General features: G+C 33.8%; 1 protein-coding gene across 1 annotated transcript; it reads left to right on the forward strand.

The window, feature by feature from the left end:
• The first annotated feature begins 955 nt into the window (after positions 1-955).
• On the forward strand, positions 956-15,783 carry LOC148948461 (UBX domain-containing protein 6-like). Its single transcript, XM_089093933.1, has 4 exons — positions 956-1,059; positions 2,856-3,095; positions 12,997-13,126; positions 15,362-15,783. Exons 1-3 carry the CDS (start codon positions 988-990, stop codon positions 13,108-13,110), a joined length of 426 nt encoding a protein of 141 aa, XP_088950059.1. The 5' UTR covers positions 956-987; the 3' UTR covers positions 13,111-13,126; positions 15,362-15,783.
• Positions 15,784-17,730: the final 1,947 nt, after the last annotated feature.

The raw sequence follows: 17,730 nt of genomic DNA on the forward strand, positions 1-17,730 counted from the left end.
ATAAGCACATGTCCATTTTTTATAAATTTGAGGTGTTACCCTCAAAGTACTGGATTGACTCTTTGTTTTTTGGTTCTGTTCAAACTTTTACCTTCTGAACTTTACAATGTCTTTTCTTTCAGAAGTGTACTAGGAGAGTCCATTACTGAAATGGCCGATAGGGCCATTTCAGGGATTTCTTTGGGATTTCTTCATTGCTAGTAATAAGCGATATCCACCTGGCTATTTGTTGGCCCGGCAACTCCTGATTGCAAACAAGCAATAGATTTGTAAGATTGGTGAATAACAAAAGAAACTAAAATCTACCTGAGAAAGATCTCGTCTTAATCCTGTGCAATTATTATATTTGTTTAGGCAAGAAATATCCCTTGTTCAAATAAATACTTAACCAAAATACATACTTAGGAGATTGCCTATCTCCTACCCTTATCTACTAATTCGTATTCCTTGAGATTTGAAAGGCTTTTTAATATTCGCCCTTACTAAAGTTAAGTCTTTACGGTATGGCTCAATGGATTCCCTAGTTCAAGGGTGAAACGTCATCTCCTAGTCTTTTTCAATCGTCTCTGCCGCTGAGGGGCTTAAATAAATATAATATGCATTGATATAATCTGCAGTATTCGTTTAGAAATCGTGCAAGAAACAGGAGTCAAAATTTCCTTTTCATCCGAGTTTTAATTTATTTGAGGATTTAATTTATGTAAAATTTATTTTACATGTCAAAAACTTATGACTACCTAATCAATATATACATTTGAAGAAGAAATAAATCTATGCAAAACATCTTATGCAAAATCCATGAAGTAAGCCTTTCAGAATCCAATAAGCACATGTCCATTTTTTTTAAATTTGAGATGTTGGAAATACCCTCAAAACCCTCAAAATACTGGATTGACTCTTTATTTTTTGGTTCTGGTCAAACTTTTACCTTCTGAACTTAACAATGTTATTTCTTTCAGAAGTGTACTAGGAAAGTTTATTACTGAAATGGCCGATAGGGACCAGCCATTCTTCAAAAATCTTCAACGTTTATTCAAAAATAAAGAAAAAGATCTAAGGGTAAGATACCATTGTGAATCTTTCCTTATTCTATCGGAACTTATAGGCAACAAAAGTGCGTAGCATCTCTTACTGCAAAGTGAAAAGTTGTGGCCCATGCCACTCAACTGATTTGTAAACCAATAGATTTGTAAGAGTGGTGAATAACAAAAGAAACTAAAATTTACCTGAGAAAGGTTTCGTCTTAATCCTGTGATATTATTATATTTGTTTAGGCAAGAAATATCCCTTGTTCAAATAAATGCTTAACCAAAATACATACTTAGGAGATTGCCTATCTCCTACCCTTATCCATGTGCCAGGAGTAGTTGATCGCGATGAAATCATTTGGATATCTACAAAGCCCAAATATCTACCGCGGCCTTACACTAATTTAATAATTTGCTCGTTTTATTATTCACCCGCACATAATGCTTGTTCTCGTCGTAATTTTAATGACAGGCTACAAGCAAGTCTTGACTTTGTGACGACAAAGTATCCAAATGCCGGCATTTTTTAGAAGGAGACGCAAACGAACTAAGTCTTAATTATCTGTGCAAAGATCAGAAGCTTAAGCAAATTGTTTATTTCCCTACTACAAAAGGTAAAACCAGTTTGGATGTTATTTGCACCCGCCTTGAAACCTTTTACAATATTCCACCTACCCTTCCCCCCTCGGTGGTAGTTATCATTTCATACTACATTTGAAACCACGGCTAGTTTTTAAAACAAATTACTCAGTTTCTGAATTTTCGTACCGGCAAATAACAAGTCAGGGTCTTTTTGACTTCGGATCTTGGATTACGTCTGATAGTTGGGATGAGGCTTAGTTGTGTGTAAATCTTAATTCAAAGGTTAGTTTCTTTCAAACAAAATTAATGACAAATTACCAAAATTGTTTCCTGAAATATCTGAAAAGATTATATTATAATCCTGAATTGAATTATCAAAATTAATGTACTGAGAAAAAGATATTTGATTTCCAATTCGGTAAAATGACTTAATGCGCCATTATCCTCGATGTCCATTATCTATTATCCTTTTTTTGAGTTATCTCGTATTCAATTGTTTTAGCACAGTATTATTAGTAATCGTAATTGAACACAAGGAGACAAATGTTTCAATTCATTAGGAAAATTCTTCGGGAAAATTTGCCAAAAATACACTGGAAAACGCCAGTTTCAGGTCATTTTAAAAGAAGACAGAATATGAAATGGATCGTGTAGTGTATTCATATAATGTCTAGCCGGACCTGAACAGTTGTTTGCCAATGAAAATGTTGCAACATGCAAGGATAATTAAATAATACGTAATCGCAACAAAGTTTCGCATTTTAGAAAGTGTAGGCTAATTCAACATCCAACTTGGGTGTAAAGATAAGACTGCAACAAAGAATTGTCTCCCATTTTCTTTTATTCCTTATTAACATCTGTTTTCATATAAATTATCATAAAATGGGAATAGCTTGAAATATTTTTTTAGATTTGAGGTGTTTTTACTTTTGAGTTTATGACGCTTATATTTACTAACTGTAATTTTGCATGTCCATGGGTCCTTCTCTTTTGTTGGTTGTGCTTGACTGTATTGTTTGTTCCAGATGAAAAGATGGATGAATAAGCTCAGGGCCTCCTTCCAATATGTATCTGTTCAAATTACTGAAGTAGAGTAACTGTTTTTTTACCGAATGATTATCTTTAACATATTGTATATTATTATTCTTCCAGCCACTATCCCAAATTTATATTCAGAGGACCAGAATATACATTTATATAACATACGTTCCAATAGTATGTTTTATATAAAATCCTCAATTGTAGGTTCAAGACTGTGTTAACACGATAAATGTCATTTTTGAAAATATAATTCAACGTCCAACCGAAGAAAAATACCGCAGAATCCGTATTATGAGTAAAACTTTTCAAGAGAACGTGTACTACATAGAAGGGAGTAAAGAGCTCCTCACTGCTGCTGGATTTCAGTTAGTCCAACTTCCTGGACCGGACGGAAATGAAGAAGATTATTATGTTCTGATGGACTTTGACGTAAAGAATATTAAGGTAATCATAGAGCCAAAGCCAAAATTCAAAAGATAAATTACACTGGCACATACATTGCCTCTTTTTGTCTTTTTCTTCCCTTTTTCATGAGACAGTGGTATCAAGAATAGAGGGAGACTACTAAAAAAATAACGCTCCTAATTCTCAAGTTAGGCAAGAAAAATTACAAAAATTGAACTTACGCTTTATATTCATGTTTTTTCAGATGGATTCTGACAAAGGAAAACATTTCTTCCACTCCTTCTTGAGGTGTGTCGTGATTTTTTAAAATTGATCCTAACAAAGGAAAGCAAGAAACTATTATTATTAGCATACAGATCTAAAGATCATTCAAATGATAAAAGATACTCGCGACTAAAATAACTCTTTTTTGTTTCCTTTTTCATCCTTGTTTTTTTTGTCTCCTGCCTCTTTTTCTGTTCTAGAGACAAAGCGGTTGAAAGAGTGGAAGAAAGCTCTCAAAAAGAAAAAAAAAATCAAAAAGAAAAAAAGCTGAACGCTTTGCGTTCACTTTTTTTCAAAATGTTCTTATCTGTAAACTGTTTTCATAGTTTGAACTTGTTTAATATAAACATCTTAGTCTACACTTCTCCTAACTTTGAAGGCCTGTGATTGACTGTTATGTTTATGTCAACTATAAAAAAAACCTCAGTTGATTCCTAGATTTACCGTAATCACTGGAATTAGCATGCCGTATAAGTAGTTACCTCGTATAAGCAGTTAGCTGTATAGTAGCTAGCTGTAGTAGCATATGTAGCTGTATACGCTTCATAATAGCTGTAAAAGCTGTATTGTACTAGCTGTAGTAGTTAGCTGTATAGTAGTTTGCTCGTATAATAGACAAGAACCCTCTAGGGACATTATTGCTTTATATGATCTTCATGTGTAAACGTGTCTGAATATTATTCAATGGATTTCTTTTTATAACTGGGACGACTATTGGACAAGTTAAATTATTGCCAAAATTTCTTCTTTGTTCGTTTGTTTGTTTGTTTTTTTGTTTTTTTTTGTTTTTTTTTTGTTTTGTTTTTTCCAGAATGGAGTTTTTTAAAATTTTTCTGTTAGTTAAGATCAAAAGGCGTACCTAAGATTTTTCGAATACTATTTGTTATTATTCTGAAAGTCCTTTTTGAACCACGGATTCACTTGAGTTCTTTTTGTGTAATTAAGCTGATATATAACATAGATGTTTTATTTTCAATATGTTGCAAAAATTTTATTTCCTGCGTAGAAATAAGAGTTGAATTCAGGTTCCTGTTATAACACTGAATGCTGTTAAAATTCTTACAATGTTTTCTTACTTTTAATTCTATTTTTCATTGTATTTTTCTTACATTTCATATTTTTCATTATATTTTTCAATTCTATTCTTACTTTGAATTCTATTAATTCAAGAATCCTCTAGGGACATCATTGCTTTATATGATCTTCATGTGTAAACGTGTCTGAATATTATTCAATGAATTTCTTTTTATAACTGGGAGGACTATTGAACAAGTGAACTTATTGTCAAAATTTCTTCTTTGTTCGTTTGTTTGTTTGTTTTTTTTTCTTTGTTTTTTCCAGAATCGAGTTTTTGAACATTTTTCTGTTAGTTAAGATCAAAAGGCGTACCTAAGATTTTTCGAATACTAGTTGTTATTCTTCTGAAAGTCCTTTTTGAACCACGGATTCACTTGAGTTCTTTTTGTGTAATTAAGCTGATATATAACATAGAAGTTTTATTTTCAATGTGTTACAAAAATTTTATTTCCTGCGTAGAAATAAGAGTTGAATTCAGGTTCCTGTTATAACACTGAATGCTGTTAAAATTCTTACAATGTCTTCTTACTTTTAATTCTATTTTTTAATAGCATAAAGGGCGTAAAGGGAGTTGCAGTTTCTGTTGGGGTGAAATTTAGATATCCAATTACATGGTTAGGTCCAATTATTCTTCGTTTTTTTTTCATGTCATTGTTTTCAGGAAACTCCTTGCGGTTAGGGTAGTGTGGCAGTTTTTCGAAAGGGTTTTGCAGGTCAGTATTTTGAGTGTTTAAAAGGTATTCTGGTTTTTGAGTCTGAAAGTCTGATCCAGGGGGTCTGAAAGGTAAATTGTCATTGCATATCTGCACTCAGAAAGGCCAAGTTTAGCTTTGTAAAACTCAAACTCCCAAAAAATAATATATAACATGCCAGACCCAGCTGCACGCAGCTAATACATTTAATAATAATTTTATTAAAAATGAACAGAACGACTAAAGTTATGGTTGCTTATTTTTCTCAGCAACTCCCTCTCCCCTTTCAAAATGAGTTTTCTACATTTAAAAATTAGTTAAAGTTGAAAACAAACAAACGAATCAAAGGTGGGATTTTTCATTTTTCTTGGCAGACCTCATCCCTTGTATAAAGCTAATTTACTGCATAAAAAAATGAAATAGTTTTGCATTAGTTGCGAAGAATTTAAAGTGCTTTAAGAGTTAAAGATGGAGCTAGCTGCCAAGTGAAAAATAAGTTATCGGCGAGCAAGAAGTTGCGGTCTATTCTCGTGTCAATAAAGTTGGAGAGATTACAGTCTTATGGTCCCGTGTTATAAATTGTGCTTCAATACTATTTTTTTGTGACGTACTTTAGGAAGTCAAATGCATTCTTTAAGCTTACGTCAGATAAAGAAGTCAAATACGCGCACCTTTTTTTTACCCGTTGCTGATTTGTTTGAACTATTGAACTAAATGAATTGAAATAATGAATTGTCGAATATTGATACGTAAAACTAAAATTTTGGTCTTTTACTTGAAGATTACTTGAAGATTAATTTCAACTTGTGTTATTGATATCTATAAATAGATACATATTGCCGTGAGTCTGGGGAGCTTTCAGTTAAGCGAATTTTCACGCAACGTCTGAAGTTCAGATGCCATGTGAGGTGGAAAATTTTAAACCTGGTCCTGCTAAAATATCAAGAAGAGGAGATAAATATTTATTACAAAAAAGCCCCAAGGCCATGACAAAACACAAGGAAACTATTCAAAATAACAATTCAACAACGCATACAAAATAAGATAGAAAAATAACAAAAAAAGAAACCAACTAATATACATACAATTATTTTGAAGCGCTCGGCCTTCTCCCTTTCTCTATAAAAAATTTATTTATGTTTCATTACCAATTGAATATGTTTCGCAATGTTTTTAATAGTTAAAAAATCATTTGAACCCATTGCTCAAACCAACCACTCCAACCAAACCAAGCTAATACTTTTGCCAGTATCTTATCATTATACCCAGTTTTTTTTTTTACTCTTAATGAAAACAATCGTCCTTTAACATCAAGCTACTAAATCTCCTATTTAAGCCCAATAGTCTCCTAAAATTTCATAACCACACTCATTCTATTTTCTTCCCTTTTTCAAACCCTCAAACTTCCGCACCATAGCTCAAAACATCACCTTTTGTTGTCTGAAAAATTCTTATGGTTGAATATCCGCCGGTCCTAGATGCCTAAAGGAGCTTCTCAGTAACTACTACTACTAACAACTCACTGGAACATCAGGCCGCCTGAGGCCAACACAGCTACGCGCTCTCCTCCTCCATCCCGACCAAACCCAGAAGAATTATCTATTTCCCAGAATTAAGTGCGAATACTGTGTTGTTTACAAGGCTATAATTTCTTCGAGGGGCGCTACACCTCAAGGTCATCGTGCAGCACTGTTAGAACTCATATAAGGTCCACCCTTATGGAACTATGAGTCCATCCAGGCAGGATTTCCCTTTCAAGGATACAGACGGAGATAGGAGCTTATCATGGAGTGGATTTACGGAGCTTCGTCGCTATTTACGGAGTGGAGACCCCAAGCCATCTCAAAGCACCGGAAAAGTTCCAGTATTTTATACCCAACCTATCCTCGTCAGTAACACCCATTCAATTTACTGCGAATTGAGTGGACACTGCCTAAAATTACCTTACTTTAAAGGTTTTGTGCAATTACTTCTTTGTATAGTTTAAAAACAGATGATAATTTACATAATTTTATTTCAGCTCTGTTGCTGGTATCCATCTGAGTCATAGTGAAACGTATTACAAAAGAGGAAAGATCCTATCTCTTAATAATTTTTGGTTACCAAAGAAAACGGTGGACACCATGCTGAAAATGAAACGGCTCATAAACACATAAAGACTTTGACTTATAATATTTAGATTCAGACGTACAATGGGAGGAGCTTGACAAAGCAACCAATCAGGTTTAAGCAACCTTTTTTTTGTTGCATGGCATTATACCTTGACCTGCCTTTATTGGACCTTCAATTTATCCCTTGTTTGACGCTTTACTTTGATTGGGATTGCCCTAGTAATGAATCTGAGACGAGTTTTTAAAGAAACCATTTTAGCACTATTGAAAAATCTGCGAATTATTTATTAGTTTCATCCAAGAAACAGTTCGTGGTAACGAACTTTTAAGTAAGGAACGACCCTGCTCAATACTAACCGAAACTCTGAAAACCGGAATTTTGATACCAATAGATATATGTATATCAAAAGAATCAGCTTATTATGCTTATTTCAAACATAAATGTTTCATTAAGTTTAGTCTTACCCATTAAAGGCTACGAGCCTGAAAAAATTTGCCTGATTTTCGAAAAAGAGGGAAAAATCCCCCTAAAAGTCATATAATCTTAATGAAAATTATACCAGCAGATTCAGGGTATCAGAAAAGCCTACTGTAGAGGTTTCAAGCTCCTATATGCTTCAGCATATATGTGGAATTTTATATATTTTTTTTACCAGAAAAAAAAATGCCAGAAAAAAAAAGATCAGGGATGCGTGTTTTTTTTTTTGTTTTTTTTTCAGGGGTGGTTGTATCAACCCAGTGGTCCTATAATATCGTGAGAGGGCTCATTCAAACGGAAATTAAAAGTTCTAGGACCCTTTTTAAGTAACCAAAAAGACTGGAGGGCAACTAGGCCCCCTTCCCCACCCCTTTTTTTTCCCAAAGTCGTCCGATCAAAAATTTTGAGATATCCATTTTGTTCATCATATTTGAAAGACCCAATAATATGCCTTTGGATATAACGTGACCCCCCCCCCCCTTCACAGCCCCAGGGAAAAGATCTTTAAGTTGTAAAATTTCTCCATTGTTTATGCATAGTATTTGTTAATGGGAAGTATGTAGGCTATACATTTTTGTATGGGGAGACGAATTTTCTGCTGGGGGTTTTCCACAGGGGAATTTTCTATGGGGAAGGAAGTTTCCAGGAGGTTAACTTATCAGGGAAATTATGCACTGGGGGAATTTTCCAGAAATCCTAAACAAGATTCTTTTTTATGTTTTGCTTTCTCTTTTCCGTCTCAATTTAACGCGTGGAGCTGTTAAGCGTAATTGTCAGGGGTAAATTTTCACCGGGATTCAGTTGTCTAGAGGATATTTCCGTGCGGAGGGGGATTTCTCCCTGGATGTGGGCCATATTACCTGGCATTATTAAAAAAACGATCAGAAATTTAAAAAAAAACAAGTTTTTTAACTGAAAGTAAGGAGCAACAACAAAACTTAAAACGAACAGAAATTATTACGTATTTGAAGTGGATTGCCCCCTCCTAAACATTTCGCTCTTTACGCTAAAGTTTGAATGTTGTCCCAATTCTTTCAGAAAAACTCCAGGAATATAATAGTCGTTTAATTAGAACAACAAGAAGCTTTTTCAAAAATACTAAAATGCTTTAGCGTAAAGAGCTAGGATTTGAGGAGGGGGGACTCCCCTTCATATACGTAATAATTTCTGTTCGTTTTAAGTTTTATTGTTGCTCCTTAGTTTCAGTTGAAAAACTTGTTTTTTATTTAATTATTTGTCAAACTGGGGTTCGTAGTGTGTTAGAAAAAAAATTATTCTTATGTATGAAGAACCTTTTATTTATCGTTTAACATATATGAGTAAAATATACATACAAATGTGAAAATAAAACTTGAGAAAAGAAGAGTTATATATAAATCAATAAGTAAAGAGAAAATTAGGTTCCACAATGAAACGGGTAATTTGCTCAGATTAGGCTACTCTTTATTGCAAGAGGGTTTTGAGCTATTGTAGAGAGGTCGGGACACTAAAAGAATTTGGAGTGTCCCGCACCTAATCTGTTGTGCCCAAAACGCTCGAATGCCAGATGATATCTACGATTTGTCACTTAAAGAAAAACCTGAGTTTGACAGGAGACTACGAGTACTTTCCTTCTCAGTAGCTCGTCAGATACCTGAACTGCCAGATGAATTCTACAATTTTACACTTGAAGATTTGAAAAAAGAGCAGAAACTGAGGTGATATAGCAACTCTATATGATATTCTAGTGCCCTACTAGCAGTTGAAAGTTCAAGTTCAATCATATTATTATTCACATATATATATATATATATATATATATATATATATATATATATATATATATATATATATATATATATATATATATATATATATATATATATATATATATATATATATACGTATATATATATATATACATATATATATATATATATATATATATATATATATATATATATATATATATATATATATATATATATATATATATATATATATATATATATATATATATACATATATATATATATATATATATATATATATATATATATATATATATATATATGTATATATATATATATATATATATATATATATATATATATATATATATATATATATATATATATATATATATATATATATATATATATATATATATATATATATATATATATATATATATATATATATATATATATATATATATATATATATATATATATATATATATATATATTTATATATATACAATAATACTACAGTATTGTCAAAGCAGCTGCTAGCCCAGGATTCTTATTTAAATATCAAAATTTCATTTTTATTAAATACAAATTATTACTAGCAGATAACCAAGAGGCCCTTTTAAAACCAGAGCAACAAACCTTACAAATAACTTTATCTTATTTAATAAGCACTAAATTAAAGATTATTTGAACTAAATATAATTTAAGATTTTTTTTTATTGATAGGATAGAAGTAAAATTATCAATAAGATCCTTGTGAGCATCCCAGCACCGGTCCATCGACAAAAACAGAGCGAATTTAGATCTCTCAGTTCTATACTTGTCCATGTAGATATATATTTTTTTTTTTTTTAGTGTTATAATCATGTAAATCTTGTGATTAGGAGAATAAATTTTTCTTAAGGTAATGTGGTGATAATTTCTTGATGTCATATTTCAATTTGAAAAGAATTGCCCCTAAAGTAAATTGTTGAGAAACTGGAAGTTTATCTAAATAAGTGTATAAAGATAATGTAGAAAACTTGTTTGGAAGTGCAACAGATGATTGAATAAAAAGTTTCAGGATTCTTAGGGCTTTTTTTTGTAAAGTATATAAAGTCACAGTACTTTATTTAAGTAAAGCGTGAATTTCCCTCCTTCGCTGGCTAACGATATGTTATACTCATCAGAGACGTTTGCCATCACCCAGTCCTAGGTGATGAAGGTGGATGCCATCCAGATAGATCACCTTCCAAAACATTCATCACGCCAGATGAGTTTACAGGGTACAGAATCTGGAAAATCTTTGGTCCTTCAAATTATCACCCCTATCCAAATAGCTGGTGTCTTGCTCGCTGCTTTGGTATGCCCACCTATTTCTTATGGTCCTGCAAACTCCCGCTCAATAATTCTTTGACTTTTTCCGAACTTCAGATGGCTGGAAGCTCCCCAGAGGAAGAATACACACCAAAAGAGTAAACGTCATTTGCAATCGATTCATTTTCCGAAACATCTACCTCCTAGGAAACTTTGACCCTCGCCCACAATAGCAACTCTCTGGTTGAGACTAACGGTGATGACATCCTGTTCCCCCCTACAGTGGCAACGCTGCTAAGCAAGAGCTTTAAATCAAAATAAGACTGAGCCACATCGATGCCTGATCCTTATGGAAGAAGTTAGCTCAATTTTTTACTCTAATTATGAAGTATGATGGTGGGACTCGCGCATCTGAGCAGTATATGGTCGAAAACTTGCCAGACAAAACTTGCAGCCTATATCTAATTTTTATTAATATTTTTGCTTTGGCTTAATACGGCTCTCTTTTGTAGTTGAGTTTTTAATTATATACCAGCATAGCATTAAGGTAGTGACTATAAATTCCTACTCTACTTATTATTGAAACTTTTTTGGTTAGTGATAGAAGTTTGCCCGATTTCTGCCTTAAAAAAAATTATTTTCTTTGTTCAGTGCCTGCTATTGTATAAAAAACGGTTTGGTCAGAGGATCACAAGCTCAATTTACGAATTTTTTTTTTTGTCCAGTTGTTGATGCAGGTATGTAAAAACATACTAAATGTGTTTTTTATAAACACTAGTAAATAATTACTAAATATACTAACTGGATACGCCAAATAAAAAGCTCCTTCCTCCCTGAATCTATAGCTAATATATAGCTATAGCTAAATCTTTAAAAAAGAAGGAAGGGGTATGTAAGTGGATATGGAGGCGGGGATATCCTTTGAATAGGTACTCGATTGAAAAGGACGGGATGGATCGAGGGTTTTCTTGTATGCGAGCGATGGTCTAAAAAATGTTTGCTAAAATTAGCAGAATTTAAGTGGCTTCTGGGCAGCCCAGTTTTGTGGAACCTGTTACGACCCTTAATGGGCAATTTAATATGAGCTTTTGCACAACCAAAGCATCTTCCACTTGAAATGTTTTTACAAATGTCAACATTGGGGTATTTACGCAGATTATTTGTACAACGGCTTTTTCTTTTTTATATTGACGCAATTTTCTTTATATTACTGAACTAACTAAGGACCAATTTGTATGCCTTGCAGTGTTAGCAGATAATACTTAGGAACAAGACAGTGTTTATGCACGCTTTCATGACCAGTTTCTTGCGATTCTAATTTTCCACATCTCTAGTGCAATTTTGAACTTAAAATACGGAAAGCATATGCGTTCATAAATCATTTTTATTTTTTTATTTGCAAAACATGGGACTATGATGTGGCTTGAGCATGATTCAGAAATCTTTGGTTACTCATGATGCTGTAAAAAAAAAACATATCATTAAAAGTCGAACAATTTCTAATTCTGTTTTCTCTACTTTTCTCTAATTTGTTTTCTACTTTTCTCGTTTTCTCTAATTTGTTTTCTCTACTTTATGGTAAGCTTCATTCCTGTTTTTTTCCTATCAGATTTGCCTGACTATTTATGTGTTTTCTTTGAACTGCCCCCACTATTAAAAATAAATTTCGGTTTTCTTTTTTATATTGACGCAATTTTCTTCATTATGTGTACTTATTTAACTGTTGGTTTTAGAACTGGGCCATAGCCAAAATAGGCAATATCTTCTGAGTCAGCTTTGAGAATCGATTTTTTTTAGAGCAAAAGATTTCTTGTGATCTATACAACTAGATTACTTAACTGTCCGCAACCTTTGGAGTTGGAATTGATAAAATCGATTTACATAACTCTGCTTAATTGACCCTCTAGAAATCTTATTTTTTTAGATTTATGTCTACTTTTTTTTGTCAGCCAATGCATTCACATTTGGGGGATAGGGAGTTAAAGCTCAATCATTTTCCGAGCTCATTTTATTTCACTATGAATCGAGAGGTAATTATATATTTTGTTTTTATTTAGATTCTAATTTTCACAGTCCAGAAGCCATACTGACTGATTCTATAAAAGAAATAGCGGAAAAAAAGTAAAAAAGGAGACAGATTGCTGGTTTTGATTATAATATACCAACCGACTGACTTTATAGTGCCACATTCTTTCTTTTTTGCATATGTGTGAGTTTTTTTTTTTTACATGCAAGTCTGGAGACTGACTTTAAAGACTTAACTGAACATACAAACACTTATCACCGTAGGAAAGATGTTGGGGAGCAAGAACAAATGCTGAAGACGAAAGCAATGAGGGAAAGAGAAGCACAGAGGAAAAAGCCAAAATATCGATACACAAATATTCGCATCCGTTTTCCTGATGATATCATTTTGCAGGTAATTTTCCTCCTAATCAGATCAGTTATAATCAGGCCTTTAGTAAACCATAAGGTTGTTCTTTTAAAATAGTAAGACCCGTAGTGTCTCAGTTAAGCTGTTTTTTTCTGACCAGAGTTAGGCTCCACAGCTGGGTTTCACATCGTAGGATAACAAAAAAAGGGGACGAATATTGTGTTGCTTTTGTGTCAGATCTGAGTTCTGCTCCCCACAGGTGGGTTTCACGAAGATGAAAATTGGGTAAATATTTGGTTGGCTTCTTCATCGGAACAGAATTCTACTTTTGCAGTTTTGTTTGACATAAGAAAAAGGGGGAGGGCAATGGTCGGCTTTCTTCTGCACTGGGTCAGAGTTATGCCTCTGTAGCTGGATGCTGCGCTGAAAAAATAGGGGGAGGGTAAATTTTAGGTTTGTTTCCGCATCGAATTGATGTTAAAATTCACTACCCACCCAGCTAAGTTGTGCCTAAAATAAATAACGCTTCATGCTTATGCGCTGGTAAAAGTGCTTTGGTACCATTCTTTATAGATTGGCATGCAAAGGAATCTTTCTTTTTTTGATGGGAGTAATTAAGTTTTCCAGAACAACTTCAGAAATTTTGCTTTTAATTAGATAACCGCCCGGATTAGGTATTTTTCATGATTCTTTAATTGATTTAGTGGGGTCAAATTCAGAGTTAGTTTAATTGATTTAGTGGGGTCAAGATCTGAAAAATTCATATCTTGGAAATCCTTTGGTTTAGGGAAATTTTCCGTTTTCTGTCAAAACTTGACGCAACAGTGATTTGCAGCAGGTCTTTGATTCTTCCCAAGCTGGATTGGGGAAATCATTTGAATAAGGAAAAGTGTCTATTCACATAGCAACGTTGCTTGACCAAGTGTGTCGTTTTCTGTTTTATACTCCAATTGTTAGTTTCTTCCAAAGGTAGGTTGCAAAAATCCTTTGAACTAGGGAATGTGTTTATTCAAATAGTGACGTCGTGTTTTAGGAAGGGGAAAGGATGTTTCGACCAAATTTCGGATTAATAATTGAGAGGTGTCCGAGTCATCAAATCTCTTTAGTCCTCAGTTTTATAGATTAGAAATAAGTGTTTGATTCAGCCCATAGACGAGCTTTAGCGAAGATCCTATCCTTGTATGGTATACCAAATAAATACATCAAAGTGATTAGTGATGTGTACGAGAGTAACATTGCTGCGGTTCGAACGAGTTGTTACCGACTACAGTGTCTTAAAAAGTTCTTATTCTAGTTCAACGGACCTTGTGTTTTAGCAGTCGTTTTTAAAGAATTTCGAAAGAAGGTACCCTTTAGAATAAAGAGTAAGGTTTGTGAAAGCAGGCTAAATTTAAAAAAGGGCACTGGAACTTTCGATTGCCAATTGAATGAGCCCCCTCAAAAGTTTATTCGACCACTCTTCCCATTAAAACCCTATATCTTAACAATGGGCAACTTGCGTAGCTCACAGTTGTTGCCCCGGGGGCTGGAAGGGAGGTTGTCGAACATGGAGTTATTGTTATTTGACCTTTGAACTATTGTGAACAAAATGGCTATCTCAAAATTTTGATCGGATGCGTTTGAGGAAAAAACAGTAAGGTGGGTGGCTTGTTGCCCTCCAATCGGTTTTGACTTTTAAAAGGGCACCAGAACTTTTAGTTTGTAATCGAATGAGCCCCCTCTGAAGTGTATACGACTACCCTTCCATTTGAAGTGCATCTGAAAAAAATAAATAAACAAATATTAATACATTGAAACTTTTTGGCTCTTTACTTTAGGCAATGCTATAGGGTTGCCCCTGACTTAAACAGGTGAGTAAAACTTTCAATTTCCTTTCTAATGAACTTCAGGAACTATCCATGGGGAGTATGGGATGGGGGTATTTTTCGGGGGGGGGGGGGTAGATCCTGGTTTCCCATTCGAATATTTCCATAGGGCTTGGTGTATTCAACTAAAATATTATGCAATGCTTCTGGAAATAGCCTTTATTGTTTATTAGTGCTCTGTAAAATTTGTGTGGTGCCACGGAGTTACGACCAGTCTATGAAGTGGGGCTCAGCCCATTCCCTCACTCTTCCCTCCCTTCCCCAAGAAAGCCAAAAATGTAAAAAAGCGTGCGATTTATAAGGTTAAAAAATAAAACATTCATTTCTGTAAAAACCTCCTTCTAAATTTTGTCTTCTCCTCTAAACGTGCTTTTGCTGTGATTTGTGATCAGTTTGTTTTGTTTTATTTTTCTAGGGCACCTTCAAAGTAAATAAAAACTGAGGGATGTCTATTCATTCATTCAAGAAGCTTTAGAAGAGCACTCAAGACCTTTTGTCCTCATGTTTTCAAGATGGAAGTTACTGGACCAAGATGTGAGTCTACTCGACCTTGAACTCGTTCCTAGTGTGACCCTTCACTTTAAATGGTACCAACCTAGTGCTAAATCTGGGACGAGACTTTTGAAGGAGACTATTTTAACGCTATTGGAAGATGTTTAAATTGTTTATTAACCTTGTTCATTATTTCTCAGTGTGGTTTTGCAGTTGGTTAGAAAAAAAAAACTGATTCTTACATGTGGACAAGCTTTTATTTATTAATTAGTATATTTGAATGAAATATACATACAAATGAAAAATTTAAAAGTAAAATTCTTTAAATTAAAAACTAGGCTTTAAAAACAAAACGGGTAATTAGTTTCAGGTTACTATTTAATAAAAGACTGTTGTAAAATATTTTAGGGGGCTCGGGACACTTTTGCTGTGGGTAGTATCAGTTAGGGAACTGATACTGGTGTCAAAAATAAAAATCATCGCCCTATCTAGTGACGAGGTTCCAATATTGTTTCGTGACGTCATCTCCTGGACCCTTTTTAGCCTACTCAAAAACTGCTCCATACTTGTCTTTTGAAGTGTTTTAAAGTTCCAGGGAGCAAGAGAGCTAAACTCCGCCACCAATACACCTTTCATCTTAAACTGTACCATTCCGTGTAAATTGCCAAGATCTTTCCATGCTAACCCAAGCCTATTTAATGTAGGCAGGAGTTTGACTTAATCGGTGAAGATCCGGCAACTCTCCAACAATTTGTAAAACCACCACACTTTTCAGTCTTAATGAGGAGACATTGTTGCTGCAGCAAATTGGAGGAATGATTGGTGATAACTTCTTGATGCCCTGCCTGTCTCTTGAGGTACAGGCAAAATTGAAGTATAAAGTAAGTCTTTGAAGTGGAAAGTTCTAATGATAAAGAATATTCATTTAAAAAGTAATCATTATACAGTAACTATTAAGTCAAAAAGGTTTGTGGTCAGAATTTAGTTTCTCTCTTTCATTTTAACAATTTAAGACCAGCAATAATTGTGAGATCAATTTCCTACGGTAACTCAGGTAACCCAAGCAAATTGACTCAGAAGACATTTCATTTGTATACACAACAGGGAAAACTGTCACAGAAGAGTAAAATGCAGGTGCAGATAAATTTCTTCTTTTTTTCAGTAAAAAAAAAAACTAACATAAAATTGTATTTTTATGCGACTATTTTCTCAGCTTTTGCTCATCTTATAAAATTCAAGAAAATTAAAATAATAATAAAAAAAAACAGACCAGTTTCATTCTATAATTTAAAAATTTGACACTAAACTTCATAAATCAAAAGAAGAACCGTTGCGATTGCCATACTTGCTAAACCGTTAATAATTATGCAAGAGCCACATTATTAAAATCAAGCATAAACTTTCCAACTAAACGCTTAGTTAAAAAAATATAACTCAATTTGGCCAAAGACATATATATTGATCGTCAGAAATGATATTTTATATCAATTTTACATTTTAAAAATATAAGCCCCTCTAGTCGGTAGATTTTCTCCGTTTCTTTCTTGGTTTACAGATAAAATAGATCACTTTATAGTTACACTGCTTACAATGCACATTATCCAGTCACTCAACAAAGAAGTGGAACTAGAGCAGCTGTTCGAGCGTAGTCCACGGCTGTTCCTTTCTCCAATAGTGAGCTTGTACCATGTCCTTAGCTTTGATAGCGTCGATTAAGGGTTTTATATTGTTCTTAATGGACACAAAGTCGATAGAAGTTATATAGACTAGGAAATGGAAATCTGAAGCAGCTTCTAAAAATTTTCCCGGCTCGAACTGTTTTAAATAGCTCTGCAATGACATGAGATCTTGGGTTTCACCAATGTGTGATCTATTTTCCACAGAGAATGAGGATCCCTGTTTTGGAACATGAAAAGTGTAGACAGACTCTAAAGGACTGGCCACAGGGACACATCCACCAAAAGGTATTCGACTGGGAAAGGTCGAGCAATTTTTGATGTTTCGTTCCCATATTCATCTTTTACCTTGTAAAAGACATCAGGGACGTATTGGTTCTTTTCGGAGTCCCTTAAATATCCTAATTCGGGGGCATCTTTTGTGGGGATGATTTCGTTATCTCTTGCTAATGACATGCACTGATTAGAGACCTGGTAACCCTCCATACGAACCTGATTATTTTCATCCCCTGTAACACACACAGTTACGAATTTCGATCTTTTATTAATGGAACATTGGTGAGCACTAGCAATAATATATCCGACTATACAAGCTACATACAATTTATGATGATGA

Source organism: Artemia sp. Qi Xiang Cuo, chromosome 9, assembly GCF_049724085.1.
Source record: "Artemia sp. Qi Xiang Cuo chromosome 9, ASM4972408v1, whole genome shotgun sequence".
NCBI classification, from domain to species: domain Eukaryota; kingdom Metazoa; phylum Arthropoda; class Branchiopoda; order Anostraca; family Artemiidae; genus Artemia; species Artemia sp. Qi Xiang Cuo.